General features: G+C 58.3%; 1 protein-coding gene across 1 annotated transcript in view; it reads right to left on the bottom strand.

Moving 5' to 3' along the window:
* Positions 1-11,186: 11,186 nt before the first annotated feature.
* LOC101522851 (mucin-2) overlaps positions 11,187-22,681 on the bottom strand; it is a 28,929-nt gene continuing 17,434 nt past the window's right edge. Inside the window, 21 exon segments of the mRNA XM_058662649.1 lie at positions 11,187-11,454; positions 11,549-11,675; positions 11,764-11,803; positions 11,910-12,038; positions 12,565-12,663; positions 12,832-12,951; positions 13,114-13,154; positions 13,368-13,472; positions 13,651-13,828; positions 14,329-14,360; positions 14,455-14,552; positions 14,666-14,735; positions 14,863-15,041; positions 15,371-15,593; positions 15,831-16,014; positions 16,177-16,424; positions 16,607-16,781; positions 16,877-17,286; positions 17,475-17,672; positions 18,687-19,315; positions 19,688-22,658. Coding sequence (XP_058518632.1) covers positions 11,250-11,454; positions 11,549-11,675; positions 11,764-11,803; positions 11,910-12,038; positions 12,565-12,663; positions 12,832-12,951; positions 13,114-13,154; positions 13,368-13,472; positions 13,651-13,828; positions 14,329-14,360; positions 14,455-14,552; positions 14,666-14,735; positions 14,863-15,041; positions 15,371-15,593; positions 15,831-16,014; positions 16,177-16,424; positions 16,607-16,781; positions 16,877-17,286; positions 17,475-17,672; positions 18,687-19,315; positions 19,688-22,658 — 6,461 coding nt within the window. The 3' untranslated portion in view covers positions 11,187-11,249.

The raw sequence follows: 22,681 nt of genomic DNA, 5'->3' as shown, positions 1-22,681 counted from the left end.
TGGAAGTGAGTTTGTCGAGGATCCTCCACCTGTAGAGCGTGTGCTGAGCAAAAATCTCTCTTGGACAGGCATGGAGCCCTCTGCGCCACCTGAGCCATTGGCGCCATCATATCTGGGTGCAGCTGTGAAAGGTTTACAGGAGCAGCTTCAGCGCCTCTCCCTTCAGCTGAGGCAGGAACAGAGTGGATGCACTGCCGGGGCTTGCACTGGATCCCTGCTTTCAGCTTCCCTTTCAGCTGTGCAACGTGCAGTACAGCAAGTGCAGGAGCAGGGAGACCCTGAGGCAGCTGCCATGGCTAGGAGCTTTGCCTTCCCGGTAGTTGAGGTAGACCAGCAAGGTCAGAGAATCAGGCAGCCCCTGGCACTGTCCTTTAAGGACATAAAGGGTCTGAGGGACGCTGTTGCCACGTATGGCCCATCGGCCCCCTTTACTGTTTCCATGATTGAAGCCTTGGCACCTACCAATTTGACCCCGGCTGATTGGAAACAGCTCTGTAGGGCTCTGGATGGGGGCGATATTCTAATGTGGAAGTCCAAGTTCTACGAGCTTTGCCTTGACACAGCATGGCAAAATGCCCAGGCAGGCCTTCCTGAGAGAAATCATGGTATGTTGAGAGGAGAGGGGAATTTTGCTAATGTACAGGATCAGCTTAATTATGACCCAGGGGTTTACGCACAGACCGCTGCTGCTGCAGTGAGGGCCTGGAAGTCTTTATTGCCAAGGGGCTCGCCACATGCACATCTCTCCAATTGCCCAAGGCCCGGACGAGCCTTACCAGGCGTTTGTAATCGCCTGCTGGTAGCTGCAGGTAGGGTATTCGGTGATGTAGATCAGGCCATGCCTTTTGTAAAGCAATCAGCATATGAAAATACCAACAAATGGTGCCAGGAGACATTAGGCCTTGGAAGCATAAGCCCCTTAGTGTGTATATTAAACCTTATAAGGACATCGGGGAAGGACAGATGATGGGTGCCTTCATCGCAGAGGCATTGCGTGGTGGCACCACTGTATTCTTAGGGGCCCAAAACAGGGATGTTTCAAATGTGGCTGGCTAGGGCATACCCCCCGGAACTTCCCAATCCAGGGTCATGTACAGGCCCCTGTTAAAATGGACAGGCAGGCCCCAGGAGTGTGCCCCCGATGCCAACATGGGAAACATTGGGCGAATGAGTGCAGGTCTAAGGTAGACATCTCTGGTCAGCCATCTGTGCCGGGAAACAGGAGCAGGGGCCAGCCCCGGGCCCCGCGAGCACCAGTGTATGGGGCGGCGTTTCAATTTGTCCCTCAGGGACAAAGGCCATTCATGCCCTCGTCCGCGGGAGCCCAGGCAGTGGGGGATTGGACCGCCACACCACCGCCTACATCATATTGACACCCCAAATGGGGGTACAGGCTATTCCTACAGGAATTTATGGGCCACTACCCCCTGACACTATAGGGCCCCTGCTGGGACGTAGCAGCACGGCCTTGATAGGAGTTCACATTACCCCAGGAGTGCTTGATGCAGACTATACAGGGGAAATTAAAGTTCTAGCCAGTGTTCATGCTGGAGTTGCAGTTTTGCCCCAGGGGGCACGAATAGCACAGTTAGTGCTGCTCCCGACAGTGAAGTCAGATAATGCTTGCAGGGCTGGGCACAGGAAAGGAGGGTGTGGTTCCACTGGTGAAGCCTCTGCTTACTGGGTAGCTCCTATAGCAGGCCGCCCTACCTTGGAGTTGAGTATAGAAGGCAAGAAACTTACTGGGCTCCTGGACACTGGCGCCGACACCACTCTTATTTCACAGAAGCGTTGGCCCCCAGGTTGGCCTGTTACACCCACCATGACTGCCCTGCAAGGATTGGGGCTGACCCAAAGCCCCCTAGTTAGCTCCAGACCACTAGCCTGGAGGGATAAGGAAGGAAATGGTGGCCATGTTACTCCCTATGTAGTGCCAGGGCTGCCAGTTAATCTATGGGGAAGGGATGTTTTGCCACAGATGGGGGCAGTATTAGTATCTGGTCAGGAATTGGCTATGCAGCAGACGGAGAGGTACGGCTACATTCCTGGAAAAGGTATAGGGAGACAGCTGCTAGGACTCGCACATGCAGTCTCCATGGAACCTAGGAGGACAGGAAGCGGCGAGGGCATGTTCCCTAGGGGCCATTGTGATTGCACGGGCAAGTTCTCAACCCGTTTGGATTGACCAACGGCCCCTTTCTACAGAAAAAATAGCCGCCGTTAAGGAAATAGTTCAAGAACAGCTAGCTGCTGGACATACTGTCCCTTCCACGTCACCATGGAATACACCTATTTTCATGATTACAAAGAAATCAGGGAAGTGGAGACTTTTACAGGATCTCAGAGCAGTAAGTGCTACCATGGAGATAATGGGATCACAGCAGCCAGGATTACCACTGCTTCCCGCCATTCCAAAAGACTTTAACATTGTTGTGATTGATTTATTTTTTCATTTTTTATTATTTATTATTATTATCATCTTATGAAACAGTTCCATAGGCTCCTGGGATTTCCCTTATCCTACCCACCCAGTTCCTCTATATCACTACTGAAGTATAGTTCTTCATACACAGCCATATGTCCATCATTGCAGGCATGGACAGTGGAGGAGTCCAGCATCCTATTGTTAAGATATAGTAAACAGTTTGACAGCTGAATGGTACCTTATAGCCATTTTAAGGTATATAGCAGCCGGTCCTGTCTATAAACTAAAGTTGAAATGTCAATGAGCTAATCAGGTTGTGGTTAAGAACTTGCTTTTTTTTTTTTTTTTAACATACTGGTTACTCAAAGCCATGTCAATTCCATAATATTGCAAATTGCTGTTGATGTTATATTGGGACTCTTAATTGACTGGGATGATATTCTACCAGCTCTAACTTCAGACCAGAAATGGTCTCCCCAAGAAACTGTTCAACCCATCTGGACAATACGTAGCTGGACTCTATGCTTGGTATACGTTTGCAAGGAAAGAATCTTGATCGAATTTGAACTGTAATACTGCATCAAGGTGGAGGAATCCACCAGGGGGGAGGGACGTGGGGAGGGGTGGGGGATTCCCAGAGCCTATGAAACTGTCACATAATGCAAAACAATTAATTAAAAAAAAGATATAGTGAACAGTTTCATTGGGAGTCCATCTTGGTCTGGAAGTAGAGATGCCTGCTGCATTGTATCCTCACATCTGGATAGGATAGTCTCCGTCACACAGTTACTGTACATCCCCTTCAATAAAAAGCCACAAAACAAAATCAACAACAGGAAGAAAAAAGAAATTAGCAGCACTATGAAGTTGAATAACATGCTACTGAATGATTAATGTGTTGCTGAAGAAATGAAAAGGAAAATCAAGAATCTTCTTGAAGAAAGTGATGCTACTGTGTGATCTACGGATCATTGAATGATTTAATCAGAAGAAAGTGTTTTGAAGAGATGAAACTAACAAAAACAAAAACATTAAAGTCCATGAGATATAACTTCCTCCGATCTTTGTTGGTGAGATGTGTCTCTTCTAGACAACATAGGTGAGTTTGGTTTTTTAATCCAGTCTACTAATCTACGATGTTTGATTGAGCTTAAGCCAATTACTTTGAAGGTCAATATGTATGGGTGGTAATTTGATCCTGTCATTTTAGCAATGGGTTGTTCATTGATTTAGTCTTCTGTTGTCATTTTGCTGGGATGTTCTTCACATTTGCCTTTGGTTTTGTTGGGTGCTATTCCTCTTCTCTGTCAAGAGAACATCTTGAAATATCATTTGTAGGGCAGGTTTGAAAGAGGCAAATTCTTTTAACTTTTCTTTACTGTGCAAGAATTTTATTTCATTTTGGGCCCGGCGGCGTGGCCTAGCGGCTAAAGTCCTCGCCTTGAAAGCCCCGGGATCCCATATGGGCGCCGGTTCTAATCCCGGCAGCTCCACTTCCCATCCAGCTCCCTGCTTGTGGCCTGGGAAAGCAGTGGAGGACGGCCCAATGCTTTGGGACACTGCACCCGTGTGGGAGACCCGGAAGAGGTTCCAGGTTCCCGGCTTCGGATCGGCGCACATTGGCCCGTTGCGGCTCACTTGGGGAGTGAATCATCGGACGGAAGATCTTCCTCTCTGTCTCTCCTCCTCTCTGTATATCTGGCTGTGATAAAATGAATAAATCTTTAAAAAAAATTTATTTCATTTTCAAAGACAAAAGAAAACTTCGCTGGATATGTTATCCTGGGCCGACAATTTTTTTCTTTTAGAATCTTCTGGCCTGTAGAGTTTCCTGTGAGAGATCTCCTGTGAGTTTAATTGGCATTCCTTTATATGTCAGTTGATTTTTTTTCACGTGCACATTTAAGGATCTTTTCTTATGTTCAATTGAAGGGAGCTTGATGATCATGTGTCGTGGTGAAGATCGCTTTTGATCAAGCCTTTTGGGAGTTCTGTGCCTCTCCTGGATCTTGTTTCCCAATTCTTTCTCTAGATTAGGGAAAATTTCCCTTATTATTTCATTAAATACATCTGTAAAACTAGTTTCTCTTTCTGCACCTTCTGGGACTCCCATAACTCTTATATTTGGCCTCTTAATAGTGTCTTTCAATTCTTGAATACTTTTTTTGGCCTGATCCAGCTCTGCTTCCAGCTTTTTGTTTGCTTCCCCCGATGATAGGAAATATCTTCCAATTCTGGGATTCTTTCTTCTGCTTGCTTCATTCTATTTTGGAGACTCTCCACTGTACTTTTAGTTAGCTCTACTGTGTTCTTAATTTCTGATGTATCAGCCTTGATTTGCTTTATTACTGCTGTTTCTTGTGCGATATACTCCTTAAATTCTTTGAACTCTTGTATGTGCTTCTCATTGTTGATCAGAAGGTTTAAAATGAGTTTTATGAATTCTGTGTCCCCCATTTTCTCGATGTCTTCCTCAGTTAACTCTGAGGTTGGCATAGGATTTTGCTCCTTTGCAGGGGAGTCTTCAGTAATATTCATTGTGCCTTTGTGTCTTCTTTTGCTCTAGATCACTGCACTTCTAGTTATCAGAGTCTTCTCCTTGGGGCCGGTTTCTAAGCTCTGTCACCCACAGGTCTACAGTTCGATTTTACTTAGTGCAGTTGGTACTCAGCTCTTTGTTTGCAGTCACTTGTGCCACTCCCTCCAGCGAGTTCCAGGTCTGGGTTCTTATGTTAGATTTCCACCTTGGTCTCAGTAGCCCCAGCTCCTGGCTCACCACTCCCCACCTCCTGTGATACCGTGCTGAGGCTGCACCGTTGTCTGTACAACCTTTCTCTCACTTTCGGTTGGAGCAGGTCCCAGGATTAGGGAGACACCAGGTGTCATATACAGCTAGGTTGTTGGTGGTGCTGATCTTGCCGGAACCTGTTGGACATTAGGTCCGGGTGCCACACGGACCTATTTTAACCCATACGATGCCACAGTCAGTATTATTTTCCTGCGGGACCAGTGCAATTCACTGAACTCAGTGAGTTCTCGTGAGCTCAGCACATGCGCAGTTCACTGTTGACCCCTGCAGTCCTAAACCTTTGCCACACTGTACAACATGGTGCCCGACATGCCCCTACTAGAGTTCTTGATCTGCTGGCCATCAGGTCAGAGGGCTACCCAGACCTGTCTTGGGTGGAACCTGTAGAATGCCACATTGATGCAGTTCACTGAGCCAGAAATGAGTTCACTCCCAGCTCAGCGCATGCTCAGTCTTTTCACTTTCCTTTGCCTCTTTAGGCAAAATGGCACCCAATTTGGCTCTAGGGGCTGCCTGGGCTGTGAAATCCACCCTGTTCTCGCACTGCCCGTCTGGGTTCTGCTGCTCTGTCTCTGCTCCTGGTCAAATCAAACGGACCAGCAGGACAGGCAGTTCTTTGGGTTCACCTCCCAAGCTCCCAGTGAAAGTCCCTTCCCACCTGGTTGCTGGTGGAGTTCAGATCGCCATTAGCTGGATGCCACTGGATTATCAGTCACTGCAACACCACACCGTTGGGTCTGCTGCTTTCCTGTGACTGTCAGTCTCCAGGTGCCCCTCTGCTCTTATGTCCTCTCTGCTTCATTCTGATTAAATGGTTCTCCCTCCTTTAAATATGTCCTTACCATATTCTGCCATCTTGATTCCTCTTGTTGCGATTCATTTAGGATTTTTTGTTTTTTTTTTTTTTCCATTAACCTTCATCCAGAGGATTCCCCTGATTGTGCTTTCATTGTGCCCTCTGTAAAAATTTGCCACAACTATTTTAATGGTGTCAATGGAAATTTTTGCCCAAAGGAATGGGCAATAATCCTACTATGTGTCAGATTTACATGGCTGCCACCTTAAAACCGATGCACAGCACCTATCCCTATGGGACAAATGAATTATGGATGGCATTTTACTGGCCGCTCTATCTGCTACTGCCCCTCTGTGCATCATATCAGACAGCTCTTCTGCGAATCACAGCACACTGCTCCGTCCACACAGCACACTGCTCTGTCCACACAGCACACTGCTCCTCTGTCCATCACAACACATTGCTGCCCTGTCCATCACAGCACACTGCTTCCCTGTCCTATACACACCCAATGTCTGTGGCTTTCTGCAGTTCCCCGTCACACTTGCCCCACCTTCCTATTCAAGCAACCGTTGTGGTCCGATGAGGGAAGCGCCGTCTCCCTGCCCTTGGGCGGGAGAGCAGGGACAGCAGCTCTGTTCTTTTTCAGTGATCCAGTGAAATGTATCTCATTGTTTTTACCTCCTTCTTCCCAATTTCGTGATATCCCATCTTCTGCCTGCGTCCGTTATCTGTCAGGACAAGTGTGACTCCCTCTTCTCACACCTTCCTGGAGCTGCACTGCTGGACTGTCAGCTCACTCCCTGCTGCTGGCCCATCCAGTACGTTGCTGAAGGGATCGGAAGGGTGCCTTCCACTCGACGCGCTGCTGCGTGATTGCCCTGAGACCAGCGGAATCGTCCCGAGAGTTGTCTGTGTCAAAGGAAAAGGCGTGACTCCACAAAAGCCAAGTTACGGTGCCTTTGTTGAAGCACAAGTGACAAAGCCAGTGAGGCCACCAGCTGGCTTTACTATCAAGCAGTAAACAACAACCTTGTCACCAACCAAAGCGCAAAGCTTGCAATCCTCGTTTTTATTGAGGTGGATGGTTCTGGAAGAAACACCCTTGGCTTCCCTGTGGCTGTGACTGGTCCATGGCCTCCTCTGACGCCAGAACAGCTGTGTTAGGTAATACAGATGTATGCAAGTCCCTGGCTGGGCTGTGACATCAGAGCAGCCGTGTTAGGTGTTACCGGGCTGTGACGCCACAGGAGCCACTGGCTGGGCCTGGATTTTTCTCTGTCCTGACAGCGAGCTATTTCTGGCGGCCTTGTGATTTGGTCACACCCACCCGAGTTCCCGCCTGTAAAAAGCTGCTTTTTTAGGGTTATTGGTTCCTTGTCCTCCTTGGTCTCTTTGTTTAACGTTTGTCCCACTTGTTTATTGTTGGGCCCGGCTGGCCTGCTTGGCAGCTCTGTTCTCTTCACTAACGCCCCTCTTAGCGCAGGTCGGTCTCTTAGTGTGACTGTCTTCTCTTCTTGTTTCTGGCCTCCTGGCGATCACTGCCACTGGCATCACCGTGCAGTCAGGGCAGGTGGTGTGAGCCATCGCATCCACAGGCAGGCATCCCTCCCCCCCGGCCCCCTCTGTGTTGCTGGCTGTCGCAGGCAGGGAGTGGCCAAGCTGGTCATTGTGAGAGGGCAGACAGGCGCCACGGAATGGAGGGATCCCGGCATTTCCAGCCTGCCCTGGACGGGTTCCACGTCCTGGATCCCCTCACCTCGGGCAGCATTGGCTTCTACCTCGGCCCGCAGGAGCCACAACTCCCACCTCATCCTGGAGTCCACTCAGCACTCTCCCTTTCCAGGCCACCCGCAGGAGGAGAGGGGCCCAGGTCCCAGTCCACACCCCACGCCAGCATCAGGAGCCCTACAGAGCTGGAAACTGCCCCAACACGAGCCCCTGAGGAGGTTGAGAGCCCAGGCTGTGCCTGGCACTGACAGAGGGTCAGCAGGGCTCCTGGGAGCAAGTGTGGCCACCCAGTGGTCCAGCTTGGATGCTGTAGGCACACTGCCGGTGGCGGAGAGGAGGGGCCCAGGCTTCCGGGAGCTTTCCACTGCCTGAGGCTTTGCACACGCTGAAACCACAGCTGCACAGAGCACGGGGCCTGTGTGGCGTGTGGGGCCTGTGTGGTGTGTGTGTCCCTGGGGCATGGGGCCTGTGTGGGGCCTGTGTGGGGTGTGGAGCCTGTGTGGGGTGTGGGGCACAGAGCCTGTGTGGAGAGTGAGGCGTGGGGCCTGTGTGGGGGTGTGGGTACCCAGAGCACAGGGCCTGTGTAGTGTGTGGGGCGTGGGGCCTGTGTGGTGTGTGTGTCCCTAGGGCATGGGGCCTGTGTGGGGTGTGCGTCCCTGGGGCACAGGGCCTGTGTGGAGTGTGGGGCATGGGGCCTGTGTGGTTTGTGTGTCCCTGGGGCACAGGGCCTGTGTGGGATGTGGGGCGTGGGGCCTGTGTGGCGTGTGGGGCCTGTGTGGTGTGTGTGTCCCTGGGGCACGGGGCCTGTGTGGTGTGTCAGTCCCTGGGGCACGGGGCCTGTGTGGAGTGTGGGGCACGGGGCCTGTGTGGTGTGTGTGTCCCTGGGCACCGGGCCACCTTGAGGGGGACAACTGCTGTCCTTCCCAGCTGAGTGGGCCCTCCAGCAAGGAGAGACAAGGGTGGGAGTGCCCTGGGCTGGGTGAGGGAGGGCTGAGGCAGAAGCTGCTGGCCCAGGCAAGGGACCCAGTGGGAGGGTCAGGCTCTGGGGGTCCTAGCTCAGCAGGGAGACCCTGGACTGCTGTGACATACACAGCAGCAGAACTGAACCTGTACAATACCCACCTGCACCCCAGAGCATGGACCCCAGGTGGGCAGGCCCCCAGTGACCCACATGCAGAACAAGATACCCCTGAGGACCCTGGGCCCTGACCTTGCTGTGTGCAGGAGGGACCAGCTGCAGGTGCAAGCCAAGCGGGTGGGCACAGCAACACAGCTCTCATGTCCCAAGCACCAGTGTCGCGAGGGCTCTGCTGGCCAGGCATCCTACCCCAAGGTTGCCAGCCCAGGGACAGGCCCTGGAACCAGGAGCCCCACAGGTGGCCTGGGCAGGGCCCCCAGGAGTCACTGGGCTGGCTGCCCCAGCCTGGTCTGACCTCTGCACCAGGGCCAGGTCCTCTCCTGGGAGCAGTGGCTCCGGGAGGTGGAGGTGTCCCTCAGGGAAGGGCTGTGTTGCCTGCTGTAAGGGGACATTGCACTGAGCGGTGGTGGGGCCTGTCCTGTGTCCCCTAGCGGGGCGGGGCCTGGCAGGGGCCTGTCCTGTGTCCTCTGTGGGGGCGGGGCCTGACAGGGGCCTGTCCTGTGTCCTCTAGGGGGGATGGGCCCTGGCAGGGGGCAGGGCCTGTCCTGTGTCCCGGGCCTGTCCTGTGTCCCCTGGGGGGGCGGGGCCTGGCTGGGAGCAGGGTCTGTCCTGTGTCCTCTAGGGGGATGGGGCCTGGCAGAGGGCGGGGCCTGTCCTGTGTCCTCTAGGGGGATGGGGCCTGGCAGAGGGCAGGGTCTGTCCTGTGTCCTCTGGGGGGGCAGGGCCTGGCTGGGAGCAGGGTCTGTCCTGTGTCCTCTAGGGGGATGGGGCCTGGCAGGGGGCGGGGCCTGTCCTGTGTCCCCTGGGGGGGCGGGGCCTGGCAGAGGGCAGGGTCTGTCCTGTGTCCTCTGGGGGGGCGGGGCCTGGCTGGGAGCGGGGTCTGTCCTGTGTCCTCTAGGGGGATGGGGCCTGGCAGAGAGCGGGGCCTGTCCTGTGTCCTCTAGGGGGATGGGGCCTGTCCTGTGTCCTGTAGGGGGCGGGGCCTGGCTGGGGGCAGGGCCTGGCAGGGAGCAGGGTCTGTCTTGTGTCCCCTAGGGGTGTGGGACCTGGGTGGTAGTGGAGCCTGTCCTGGACAATGGGACCTGACAGGGGCGGGGTCTGTCCTGTGTCCCCTAGGTGGCAGGGCCTGGCAGGGGCCTGTCCTATGTCCTCTAGGGGGTGGGGCCTGGCAGGGGCCTGTCCTGTGTCCTCTAGGGGGATGGGGCCTGGCAAGGGGCGGGGCCTGTCCTGTGTCCCCTAGGGGTGTGGGACCTGGGTGGTGGTGGAGCCTGTCCTCCTGGGCAATGGGGCCTCGGGGACCTGTCCTCTGGCCTCCTGTGTGATGGGGCCTGGCAGGGGGTGGGGCCTGCCCAGCTGGTGTCCCAGGACCCCCACATTCTGAGGGAGAGCTCACAGGCACCCCCTGTACTCTGGGCTAGCAAGGCTGGCCCAGACCCCACCCTGCAGCTCTTGGTTGCGTTGGGGCCCCGTGGGCTCAGGTGGGAAGGTTACTGGGGACCCCCTGTGTCCCCAGTCCCAGGGGCCCTCTGGTAGCACTGTTGGCCTCTGGCCTGATGCCCACTTCTGCCCTCCTGCAGGCTGTGGGAGGGGAAAACAGTGATGCAGGAAGTGGGGTCCACCCGTCCAGCAGAGGGGACCAGCCTCCCAAGACCTCAGCAGGTGTGGGGACCAGACGGGCCGCCCAGGTTGAAGGTTGCGGGGACCCCCCACTCCATATGCTGCTTGCACCAGAGGCCAGCTTCTGCTGAACCCTGACACACCCCCACAGATGCACACACTCGTGGACACAGGCAGCACGGCTAAACCCACAGAGCCGGGGCCGAGAGGTGGTTACTGTCACAGAGCCCATAGGGACAGTGCCGAGGTCCCCAGGGCAGGCGAGGGTGCTCACACGGGGACACACAGCCACGTGTGTACACACGTGCTCCAGCACAGACACGCACACACACTCCCAAAGATCTCACACCCACAGTAGCCCTGGAGTTGGCCCAGACAGAGCCTGGAACCTTCCTGGTGGCTTGCAAGAAGGGACAGTCCAGCCAGGACCTGCCCAGCCTGGGAGCGGCCTGTGGAAAGCCAGGAAGCCGCCCCTATCCCCCAGCCTGTCCTGTGCAAAGGCCTGGAGGCCCGACCCTCCCACACCCCCGCTTCCACAGCCTGCTGAACCTTGGCCGGGAACGGTGACCAAACAGCTCCAGCCACACAGACACGGCCTTTCAGCACGAGTTTATTACGGGAAAGCCAAGCAGCTACAGACTGGAGAATAAATACACTGAGAAAGGACGCAGGTGCAGGGCGCGGCGGGCGGCAGGTGGCGGAGGCGGGGGCGGCGGGCAGCGGCGCGGCCGGCTCACTGTCCACCCAGCAGGCGAGGTACGGAGCGCCGGCTGCGCTGCTGGCACGTGGACTCCTCGCAGAGGCAGCTGTCCACGTGCGTGTAGGTGTAGGTCAGCTTCTTGCCGTTGGGGCAGTCCAGCAGCACCTGGCGCTGGCTGGTCTTGTACTCCTGGCAGCACGAGCACCGGGCCTCCACGAGCTTGGCTTTGCTGGAGTACCTGGGGTGGGAGGCACCGGCAGGTGAGGCCGCGCCCGCGCCCCGCGCCCCGCGCCCCAGCCCTGCGCCCCAGCCCCGCCCGGCGCAGCGCGCACCTGGCGAAGGTCCCACAGGAGCCGGAGCAGCCGTTGACCGTCACATTCTTGCTGCAGCCGGAGGAGGAGAGCTCCAAGACAACTGGCACGGTGGAGCAGGGCGCCTTGGTTTGGTTGAGAGGGGTGCCTGGGGGGACGAAGGCAGAGGCTCAGGGCCGGGGCATCCCGCACCCCCAAATCCCGCAGCCCTCCCCGGGGGCGGGGCCCGCACTCACATTGCTGGCAGCAGCCGTTGTCCATGAGTGAGATGGAACCCTGCAAGAGAGAGGACAGTGAGGCAGGACGCCCGGCCCGCCCCGCACGGGGAGCAGCGGGGGACCCCTCTCTCTGTGGCCCCTGGCACCCAGCAAGGACCACTCACGGGGGCGCAGCTGCTGGGGTCGAACTCGGGGCAGGTGACGTTGGACAGCGACGAGATGAGCTGGCCGCGGATCTTCACGCAGCTGAAGAAGGTGCATTTGTTCTCGGGGTCCTGATGTACCTCCCCGGGCTGTGGGCAAAGCAGCGGCCGTGTGAGGGGCTGCGTGGGGCGGGGCCTGGGAACGTCAGGGTGCAGGCTGGGGTGTGGGAGGGGGCGTGTTGGGGGCGGGGCATGTCAGGGCGGGTTGTGGCGCAGGGTGGGGGGGCGCAGGACGAATCCGGGTGTGCGGTAGGGTGAGGGAGTGGGGACTTGTTGGGGTATGTGGGGGTAGGTCGTGTTGGGGTGCAGATGTGTTGGGGCCTGTTGGGATGCCGGGCAGGGCGTGTTGGGGTGCGGGTGTATTGGGGTGTGTCGGAAGTGGGGCCAGTGTGTGGCGGGGCTATGGTGGCAGGGCATGTCAGGGCACCGCGGCGGCCCCAGTACCCACTGCCAACTTCCCGGGCAGTAAGAGGGCCTCGGCCTGTGGAGGTGAGGCCGGCTGCAAGTGTGGACCCCGAGCCTCAGTGAGGGGCAGCAAAGGGGCCACTGGCACGGAGGGGACGCCTCCCAGGGGCGGACACAGGCAGCGGCCAGTGAGCCGCGGGGCGGGGCCCACCTTGAGGACCAGGTACGGGCTGCCCGGCACTTGTATGATACAGTGGGTCTGTTCGCACTTCTGGCAGCATTCTCCAGGGACGTCCACGGGCTCGAACCCCTACAGACACAGACACAGTCCCCGCTGAGCCCTGCCAAGTTCCCGGGGTCCTGGGCTCAGCGGGGTCCAAGTGTTCCTCCGGCAGAGGGAGAGTGGCCAGGGCAGGGGTCAGAGGTCAGGGCAGGGGGCACTGAGGCTGGGGCAGGGCGGGCTGGGGTGTCTGCTCACAGGGCTGCAGGAGACATTGCAGGGCACGGGGGAGCAGGAGATGACATTGAGGCCACTGCTGTCCTGGCTGCCGGTGCACACGCAGTTCTGGCACTTGGATGAGTACACTGGGGAGCCGGGCTTCAGGCACAGGCACAGTGGTGAGCCGGCAGGCAGGGCACGCACCAGCCCCACCCCCCACCCGAGGGGACCCTATTCCCTGCCCCAGGGGACCCCATCCCCCACCCAAGGGGACCCCATCCCCTGCCCCAGGGGACCCATCCCCACCCGGTACTGGCTCACCTGGTACTCAGCTTTCTCGTGGACACACACACCCTTAGGAACTTGGGGGTAAAAAGAGATTGAGAGGGCAGGTCATCAGGTGTGGCCCTCAGGCCAATGACCCCAAGTGAACAGCACCCAAGGGCGTGAACCACGGGGCGTGGACCCCCGGTGGACAAGACCTCAGGGCATGGACCCCCGGTGGGCAGGACCCCAGGGCATGGACCCCAGATGGGCAGGACCGCAGGGTGTGGACCCCAGACAGCCTCACTCACCACATTCGTACACAGGGCAGCACCGTCCGCTTACAACGCGGCTCTTGGGCTCAAAGCCCAGGGAGCAGGTGGGTAGCTCCTGGCCACACAGGCTGGCATTGCACTCTGGGGAGAGGGGAGGGCACAGGGGTGAGGGCGGCACCCAGGTCATGGCCCCACCCCAGGTTCCTGGGGCACCCAGCACCCCCCTGACACAGGCGGTCCCACGGGGACACAGCCCTGTCTGCTCTGCCCACACCCGGCAGCCCCTCGATACAGGCTCTGCCAGTGCCCGGGGTCTTACTGCAGGAGGTGAGGGTACAGCAGGTGTCGGCCGGGTTGACCTCAGTAACCAGGTAGGTGCCCTCCTCCGTGCAGGCCGTGGGGCCATCCTGGCTGCACTCCTTGGCCCGGCAGACAATGCCGCTGCCACCCTCCAGGCACACACAGTCATTGCAGGCAAATTCAAAGCGCTCCCCAAACTGCAGGGAGAGGAGGCAGATCGTTGGGCCAGGCCCCAGAGCCCCTGCAGTCAGCTGGCAGAGCTGGGGTGGCTGCCAGGGTCCCCCGCACCACCACCTGGCATAGGGACCAGCGACTGCTCACTCAGGGTAGCCTGCAGAGCACAGGACCACCACCTGCTTGATGGCATCAGGTGTGTGCTGGGCACACAAAGCCACGCCACGCCACGTGCTTCTGCTGGGGCACAGTCGACCACGTAGCCACAAGCTCGTGTGAGAGACACCGCCCCACACACACACCAGGAGTCAACACTGAGTGCATGGACGGATGGGTGAGTGCTGGATGGCTGGGGGCAGGATGGACAGGCAGGCAGGTGGAGGGACAGGTGCAAGGAGGGGCTGCCCCAAGGAGTGAGTCAGGGGTGTCTCAGCCAGCTCAGTCTCGGACATGCTGACCCCGTGCTCTGGGGGCCTCCAGCTCACCCCCGTCTGGCAGGGTCTGCATACGCCCCTGCGCCTACCTCTCTGGGCACGTTGTCGGGTCCCACGCAGCCTGTGGAGGGAAGAGAAAGTGGTCAGTGTGAGTGGCGTCCCAGGGGCAGCGGCTCACGGCCCCAGGCAGGGACAGTGAAGAAACAAGTGCCTACCGCAGGTCTTCACACACACATCATAGCCAGGTGCAAAGTTGATGGTGCCCTCAGGACAGAAGCAGCCTTCCACCAGACGCGTGGAGTTCTGCGGGGTGCTGTGGGAACAGAGGTGGCGGGGTGTGAGGGACGGACTGGGGAGGGGGAGGGCTGGTGGGTGTAGTCTGTGTGGATGGGGGCCAGCCAGACCCCCATCCTGGCAAATTCCTACCCAGACTGGCAGGTGGGCTCCTCCGGGGGTCCACAGGCCTGGTACTCCCTGTGAGACGGGCAGGTCACCGCTGCAGGAAAGAGTCGCACATGAGGGCCACACCCTGGGCAGCCCCTGGAGTGGCAGTGCCGCCCCCCCGCCTTGGTGCCCTGGAGTCAGCCCACCCGGGCTTCCATGTGACTGCCCCACACACTCACGGCAGGCGTCGCCGGCATGGTGCCGCCAGTCCACGCAGAAGCCCTCCTGTGCACACAGGGCAGCGTAGGTCTGCAGGCTGGCACACTCCAGGCTGGCATCCGGCACAAAGCAGGTGTCATACACACAGGCCTCGTAGTAGTGCTTGGGCGGCACCAAGGCGTGGCACCCGGCGAACAGGCTGCATGGGGAGCACCGGGTCACGTTCTGCCCAGGAGACCCCGCCTCTCCTGCTGCTCAGCCCCCAGGAGCCCAGTTTAGGCCCCCGGTGACAGCAGAGGAGTAAGAAGAGAGGGCTTGAGGGAGGCACTGCCTGCAAACCCACCCCCACCAGGCAGCAGGTACCTAAACCCTCTCCTGTGCCAACTGTCCCCTGCCCTGCCTGTCCAGCTGGGGCCCTGAGAAGGCACAGGGATGTTGCTCTGTGACCCAGCTTCACCTTGGGCCTCGCCCCCTCCCTGGGACCCTGGGAGAGGGGACAGAGGCCACAGCCAGGCCGGGCAGGGTCACCTGTCCTGGATGAGCTGGCACACAGGGGACCCAGTGCAGTTCTTGGGTGGCGTCCTGCTCGCCTGCGTGGTCACAGCGGGGCTCTGGGTGGTGAAGCCACCTGGAGTGCACTGTGGCTTGGAGGGGTCCTCCACCACCCACTCGTCAGCTGCCACCTCGCAGTTGGAGATGACTTCGCCGCTGGGCAGCATGCAGTCATCCGCTGTGTTGTTGGTGCAGGTGCCTGGTGGAGCGGAGAGGGGTGATGAGGCCGTGAGGTGCCAGGGCCACCTGCCCAGATCAGTGGGCCAAACAGAGCCCATTGTCCCCCTTCAAGGGCAGCCTGGCCAATGGCTGCAGCAGCCTGAGCAGAGCGGCTAGAGACCCAGTGCCAATGGCAGACACGGCCCCCTCCCAGGGCAGGGAGTCTGCGGGGCCACGAAGGGCTCAGGGCGGAGTAGGGGGAGAGTGCAGGGCTTACCACACTGTCCCTTGGTGTTGTTGCCAAACAGACGGTAGGGCAGCTGGACGGAGAAGGTGAGGCCGTTGTAGGAGACAACGACGCCCAGCTCGGGCACCTCCACCATGATGTTGATGCCCGACTCATACACCTGCAGCCCGAACTTCTTGTAGGGTAGCGCCACCATCTGCCTGTTGACCTGCACCTGTGGCCAGCGGAGGTCAGCGTCAGTGCAGGGGCTTACCTGGCCCTGCCCACAGGGACGAGGTGGACTCTTGCCCAGCCGGTCCCAGGCGTGAGTTGGGGCAGACCCCGCCCCGTCCCTGGGTCACAGGGCCAGCAGAAGCACCTGGCCGTGTCCACGCACCTGCACCTCGATGGGCATCATGTTTACAGTTCGGATCTGCACCTCCTGTGTCTCGTGGCGCACCACGAGTGTGCGGGGACAGGACACCTTGTCTCTTTCGTCGCAGTGGTAGTTGTCGATGTAGACCCCGAAGTTGTCCACCGTAGGCACGATCTCCTCCACCAGCACGTAGGAGCAGTTACCCTGGTAACTGTAGTACAGCCCGTCGAAGGTGACGTAGTGCGGGTCTCCCCAGCCCGTGCAGAAGCCTGTGGAGGTGCTCGGTGAGCAAAGGCAGGCAGGTTCAGCATCGCCCACTGGGCTCCCGGCTTCACTTCTGACCCCAGCCCTGCCCCTCCGACTCGGCAGCCCCGAGCCCCGGTGCTCGCCGGGGTGAGCCGTGCAGAAGCCCCCCTGGCCGCCGCAAGTGGGGCGGGCGGGCGGCACTCACAGTCACACTCCCAGTGCCAGCAGCAGCCATCCTCGTCCAAGACGCGCACGGGCTTGAGGCCGTTGGAGCAGGTGGGTTGGGGTGGGGGCTCGCACTTGACCTCCACTATCTCCACCGTGTTGTCGTCCCGGCACACGGCCTTGGTGCAGTTGCACAGCCACCAGGACTCGTTCTCCTGCGGTGGGAGGGGTGGTTACGGCAGCTCGGGGTGGGGTGGGGGCGGTGCCGGGTGCCCTGGAGGCCGGGACGCCCACACAGGGGCACACTCACCTCCCTGGGAGGGTTAAAATCAGGGCACCCTGGCTTCTTGGTGGTTGTCGGCTTGGAGGTGCTGGTGGTGGAGGTGGTGGTGGGAGAGGACGTGGTCGTGGTGGGAGAGGAAATGATGATGGACGTGGGGGTTTGGGGAATGGGGGTGGTGGTGGGAGAGGAGGTGGTAGAAGTGGGGGTGGTGGTGGGAGCCGGGGTGGGAATGGTAGTGCCTGTCGTGGAAGTGGAGGTGGGGGTGGGAGTGGGGGTGGTGGAAGTGGGGGTGCTGGTGCTGGTGGTCGTGGGCGTCGGGGAGGTAGTGGGAGAGGGGGAGGATGGGCAGGACCAATTGAAGTACTGGATGGTGCAATCGACCGAGCAGTTGGCGTAGTAGCAGTGGTCGCCTTTCTTGCCGTTGTACACCTCTTCACCTGCAGGGGCAGAGCGGCCGAGCTCTTAGGCCACCATCTGTTCCTGGGACACTGGGACGTCCTCTCCTTCCCAGCCTGCACCCTGGGCAGGGGGGTTCCAGCCCTGCAGGGTGGGCTGGCCCCAGAGACGCCCCCTTCCCTGACGTGGACCTTGGCCCTGGTTCCTGCCCCATCGCAGACCCAGGTACCTGGGGAGTAGTAGGTGACGTTGTTGCTGGCGGTGTCGTTCACGATGCAGCAGGCGACCTGGGTGGAGGAGCTGACCCCACTGGTGCTGCCCGTGCCCGTGCTGATGACCACGGTGGGAGAGGAAATGGGGGTGACCGTGGTGGACTGAACTGGTGTCGGGGAAGTCCTGCTGGTGATCTTGGAGGTGGTGGGACTGCCTGTAGAAGCTGCAACAGGAAGGCCAATGGCATCTGTCACTCTGGGTGCTGCAGGGGGCCTGAACCACCCACCTGAGCAGCGAGAGGTGAGGGCAGGACCGGAGCAAGAAGGAGCAGGGCCAGACGGTGAGGAGGGGTGAGACCTGAGAAGTGAGGGGCAGGACCTGAGCAGTGAGGGGTGGGACCTGAGCAGTGAGGGGTGAGACCTGAGCAGTGAGGGGCAGGACCTGAGCAGTGAGGGGCGGGACCTGAGCAGTGAGGGGCAGGACATGAGTAGGGAGGGTGGGAACTGAGCAGTGAGGGGCAGGACCTGAGTAGTGAGGGGTGGGACCTGAGCAGGGAGGTGTGAGATCTGAGCAGTGAGGGGCGGGACCTGAGCAGTGAGGGGCGGGACTGGAGCAGTGAGGGGTGAGACCTGAGCAGTGAGGGGCAGGACCTGAGCAGTGAGGAGCAGGACATGAGTAGGGAGGGTGGGAACTGAGCAGTGAGGGGCAGGACCTGAGTAGTGAGGGGTGGGACCTGAGCAGGGAGGTGTGAGATCTGAGCAGTGAGGGGCGGGACCTGAGCAGTGAGGGGCGGGACTGGAGCAGTGACGGGTGAGGGGCAGGACCTGAGTAGTGAGGTTTGCCAGCGGCCCCAGGCTGGGGGAGCCACCACAAACCTGAGGTTGTGGGGCTGACAGAATGACCAGAGCAGGGTATATAGCAGGGCAGGAGTTCATGTGAGAGGGCCAGACTAGCTACCCTCCAGGTGGCCCACCTCTGGCACAGGGGCCATGATGATTCCAACAGAGAAGACAGAGAGGAGGCTCTACTAGCACCTCATTAGCAGTCTCCAACCCAGCCCTGGCATCACACAGAACTGGGGCATGCTAAGATGGGCTGTGTGCAGGCTGCCAACCAGAGCAAGGGTGAGGATCAGTGGCATTCCCTCGGTGGCACCCCCATGGCCCAATTGTGCCTGCGCTGGATGGACACAAGACTGCAGGAGGAGGCACCCCAAAAGTTCACTCACCTGGAGGGGTTGGGGTAGTGGAGACAACAGATCCGGTCCCAACTGTGGTGGTGGTGGGCGTTGCGGTAGAGGTCTCAGTAGTGGTGGTGGTGGGTGCTGTGGCTGGAGTCTCTGTGATAATAGTGGTAGTGGGTGTGGAGGTGGTAGGTGTTGTGGTGGGTGTTGTGGTTGGTGTCACAGTGGTGGTGGTGGTGGTAGGTGTGGTGGTGTGTGTTATGGGCGTCGTGGTTGCGCTAGAGGTGGTAGTGGGTGTGGTGGTGGGTGTTATGGTTGGGGTCTCAGTGGATATGGTGAGTGTGGTGGTGGTGGGTGTTGTGGTTGGGGTCTCAGTGGTGGTGGTGGTGGTGGGTGTACTGATGTGTGCTTTGGGTGTTGTGGTTGCGCTAGAGGTGGTAGTGGGTGTGATGGTGGGTGTTGTGGTTGGGGTCTCAGTGGTGGTGGTGGTGGTGGTGATGGTGGGTGTTGAAGAGATCTCAGTAGTGGTGGTTGTGGGTGTGGTGGTGGTGTGTGTTATGGGTGTTGTGGTTTGGCTGGAGGTGGTGGTGGGTGTGGGTGTGGTATTGGGTGTTGGGGTTGGGGTCTCAGTGATGGTGGTGGTGGGTGTTGAGGTTGGGGTCTCAGTGGTTGTGGTGGGTGTTGTGGTGGAGGTCTCCATGGTGCTCTCTGTTGTGGTGGGGGTGCACTCTGCCTGCTCTGTCTGATTACAGCACAGCACGTTGATCTCATAGTTCAGGCAGTAGGGCAGTGGGAAGGGCCGTCCTCCAGACACTTGGTCCTTATTCCTGCACACCAGTCCATCATGGAGGTTGCACACCACAGTCTGTCCAAGCTGGTCCAGTGGCAGGCTGGGAAACATGGCAGCTCTGCAGGAGATGTTCGTTGCAGTAAAGTGTGGTGCACAAAGTCCTTCCACGGTTTCATTATCTCCACCTTGTTTGGTAAAGTCAGGTTTGCCAGAATCGTGCCAGCCAGTCCATTCACATACTTTCTTTGGAAAACATGTAGTGGAAGTTATAGTAGGTGTTATGGTGGTTGGGGTCTCAGTGGTGGTGGTGGTGGGTGTGGAGGTGGTGGGTGTGGTAGTGGTGGGTGATGTGGTTGCACTGGAGGTGGTATTGGGTGTTGTGGTTAGTGTCTCAGTTGAGGTTGGGGTTTGAGTGGGTGTGATAGTGGGTGTGGAGGTGGTGGGTGTTGTGGTGGAGATCTCAGTGGTGGTGGTGGGTGTGGTTGTTGGGGTCTCAGTGGTGGTGGTGGTGGGTGTGGTAATTGGGGTCTCAGTGGTGGTGGTGGTGGGTGTGGTTGTTGGGGACTCCGTGATGGTGGTGGTGGGTGTGGTGGTATGTGTTATGGGTGTTGTTGTTGCGCTGGAGGTGGTAGTGGGTGTGGTTGTGGGAGTTGTGGTGGAGATCTCGGTGGTGATGGTGGGTGTGGTGATTGGGGTCTCAGTGGTGGTGGTGGTGGGTGTGGTGGTTGGGGACTCCGTGATGGTGGTGGTGGGTGTGGTGGTGTGTGTTATGGGCGTTGTTGTTGTGCTGGAGGTGGTAGTGGGTGTGGTTGTGGAAGTTGTGGTGGAGATCTCGGTGGTGATGGTGGGTGTGGTAATTGGGGTCTCAGTGCTGGTGGTGGTGGGTGTGGTGGTTGGGGACTCCGTGATGGTGGTGGTGGGTGTAGTGGTGGGTGTTATGGGTGTTGTTCTTGTGCTGGAGGTGGTAGTGGGTGTGGTTGTGGGAGTTGTGGTTGGAGTCGGAGTAGGTGTGGTAGTGGGTGTGGAGGTTGTGGGTGTTGTGCTGGAGATCTCGGTGGTGGTGGGGGGTGTTGGGGTTGGGGTCTCAGTGAAAGTGGTGGCTGTGGAGGTAGTGGATGCTGTGGTTGCGCTGGAGGTGACAGTGTGTGTTGGTGTGGTATTGGGTGTTGTGGTGGAGGTCTCCGTGATGGTGGTGGTGGGTGTGGAGGTGGTGGGTGTTGTGGTAGATGTTGGGTTGGAGGTCTCGGTGGTGGTGGTTGGTGTTGGTGTCGAGGTTGAGGTTTCAATGGTGGTGGTGGGTGTGGTAGTAGGTGTGGAGGTGGTCGGAGTTGTGGTGGAGATCTCAGTAATGGTGGTGGGAGTTGGGGTTGGAGTCTCAGTGGTGGTGGTGGTGGTGATGTGTGTTATGGATGTTGTGGTTGAGCTGGAGGTGGTAGAGGGTGTTGTGGTGGGAGTTGTGGTTGCGCTGGAGGTGGGTGTGTTAGTGGGTGTGGAGGTGGTGGGTGTTGTGCTGGAGATCGCTGTGGTGGTGGTGGGTGTTGGTGTTGGGGACTCACTTGTGATGGTGGTGGGTGTGGAGGTGATGGGTGTAGTGGTGGATGTGGGGTTGGAGGTCTCAATTGTGACTGTGCTGTGTGTTGAGGTTGGGGTTGGGGTTGAGGTCTCAGTGGTGGTAGGTGTTGGGGTTGGGGTCTCTCTGATGGGGGTGGGTGTTGAAGTGGCTGCTGTAGTTGGAGAGGAAGTCTCTGTGGTGCTTTCTGTTGTTGAGGATGTCGATGGTGTCGTGGAGCACTCTGTCTGATAACAGCACAGCACGTTGATCTCATAGTTTAGGCAGTAGGGCATTGGGAAGGGCCGTCCTCCAGACACTTGATCCTTATTCCTGCACACCAGTCCATCATGGAGGTTGCACACCACAGTCTGTCCAAGCTGGTCCAGTGGCAGGCTGGGAAACATGGCAGCTCTGCAGGAGATGTTTGTTGCAGTAAAGTGTGGTGCACAAAGTCCTTCCACAGTTTCATTATCTCCACCTTCTTTGGTAAAGTCAGGTTTGCCAGAATCGTGCCAGCCAGTCCATTCACATACTTTCTTTGGAAAACATGTAGTGGAAGTTATAGTAGATGTTATGGTGGTTGGGGTCTCAGTGCTGATGGTGGTGGGTGTGGAGGTGGTGGGTGATGAGGTTGCGCTGGAGGTGGTATTGGGTGTGGTGGTGGGAGTTGTGGTTGGGGTTGGAGTGGGTGTGATAGTGGGTGTGGAGGTGGTGGGTGTTGTGGTGGAGATCTCAGTGGTGGTGGTGGGTGTGGTAGTTGGGGTCTGAGTGGTGGTGGTGGTGGTGGATATGGCCGTGTGTGTTATGGGCGTTGTTGTTGCGCTGGAGGTGGTAGTGGGTGTTGTGGTGGGAGTTGTGGTTGGGGTTGGAGTGGGTGTGGTAGTAGGTGTGGAGGTGGTCGGAGTTGTGGTGGAGATCTCAGTAATGGTGGTGGGAGTTGGGGTTGGAGTCTCAGTGGTGGTGGTGGTGGTGATGTGTGTTATGGATGTTGTGGTTGAGCTGGAGGTGGTAGAGGGTGTTGTGGTGGGAGTTGTGGTTGCGCTGGAGGTGGGTGTGGTAGTAGGTGTGGAGGTGGTCGGAGTTGTGGTGGAGATCTCAGTGGTGGTGGTGGGAGTTGGGGTTGGAGTCTCAGTGGTGGTGGTGGTGGTGATGTGTGTTATGGATGTTGTGGTTGAGCTGGAGGTGGTAGAGGGTGTTGTGGTGGGAGTTGTGGTTGCGCTGGAGGTGGGTGTGGTAGTAGGTGTGGAGGTGGTCGGAGTTGTGGTGGAGATCTCAGTGGTGGTGGTGGGAGTTGGGGTTGGAGTCTCAGTGGTGGTGGTGGTGGTGATGTGTGTTATGGATGTTGTGGTTGAGCTGGAGGTGGTAGAGGGTGTTGTGGTGGGAGTTGTGGTTGCGCTGGAGGTGGGTGTGTTAGTGGGTGTGGAGGTGGTGGGTGTTGTGCTGGAGATCGCTGTGGTGGTGGTGGGTGTTGGTGTTGGGGACTCACTTGTGATGGTGGTGGGTGTGGAGGTGATGGGTGTAGTGGTGGATGTGGGGTTGGAGGTCTCAATTGTGACTGTGCTGTGTGTTGAGGTTGGGGTTGGGGTTGAGGTCTCAGTGGTGGTAGGTGTTGGGGTTGGGGTCTCTCCGATGGGGGTGGGTGTTGAAGTGGCTGCTGTAGTTGGAGAGGAAGTCTCTGTGGTGCTTTCTGTTGTTGAG

Source organism: Ochotona princeps, chromosome 4, assembly GCF_030435755.1.
Source record: "Ochotona princeps isolate mOchPri1 chromosome 4, mOchPri1.hap1, whole genome shotgun sequence".
Classification (NCBI taxonomy): domain Eukaryota; kingdom Metazoa; phylum Chordata; class Mammalia; order Lagomorpha; family Ochotonidae; genus Ochotona; species Ochotona princeps.
Note: the sequence above shows the minus strand (reverse complement) of the source record. Positions and strands in the feature narration are given on the sequence as shown.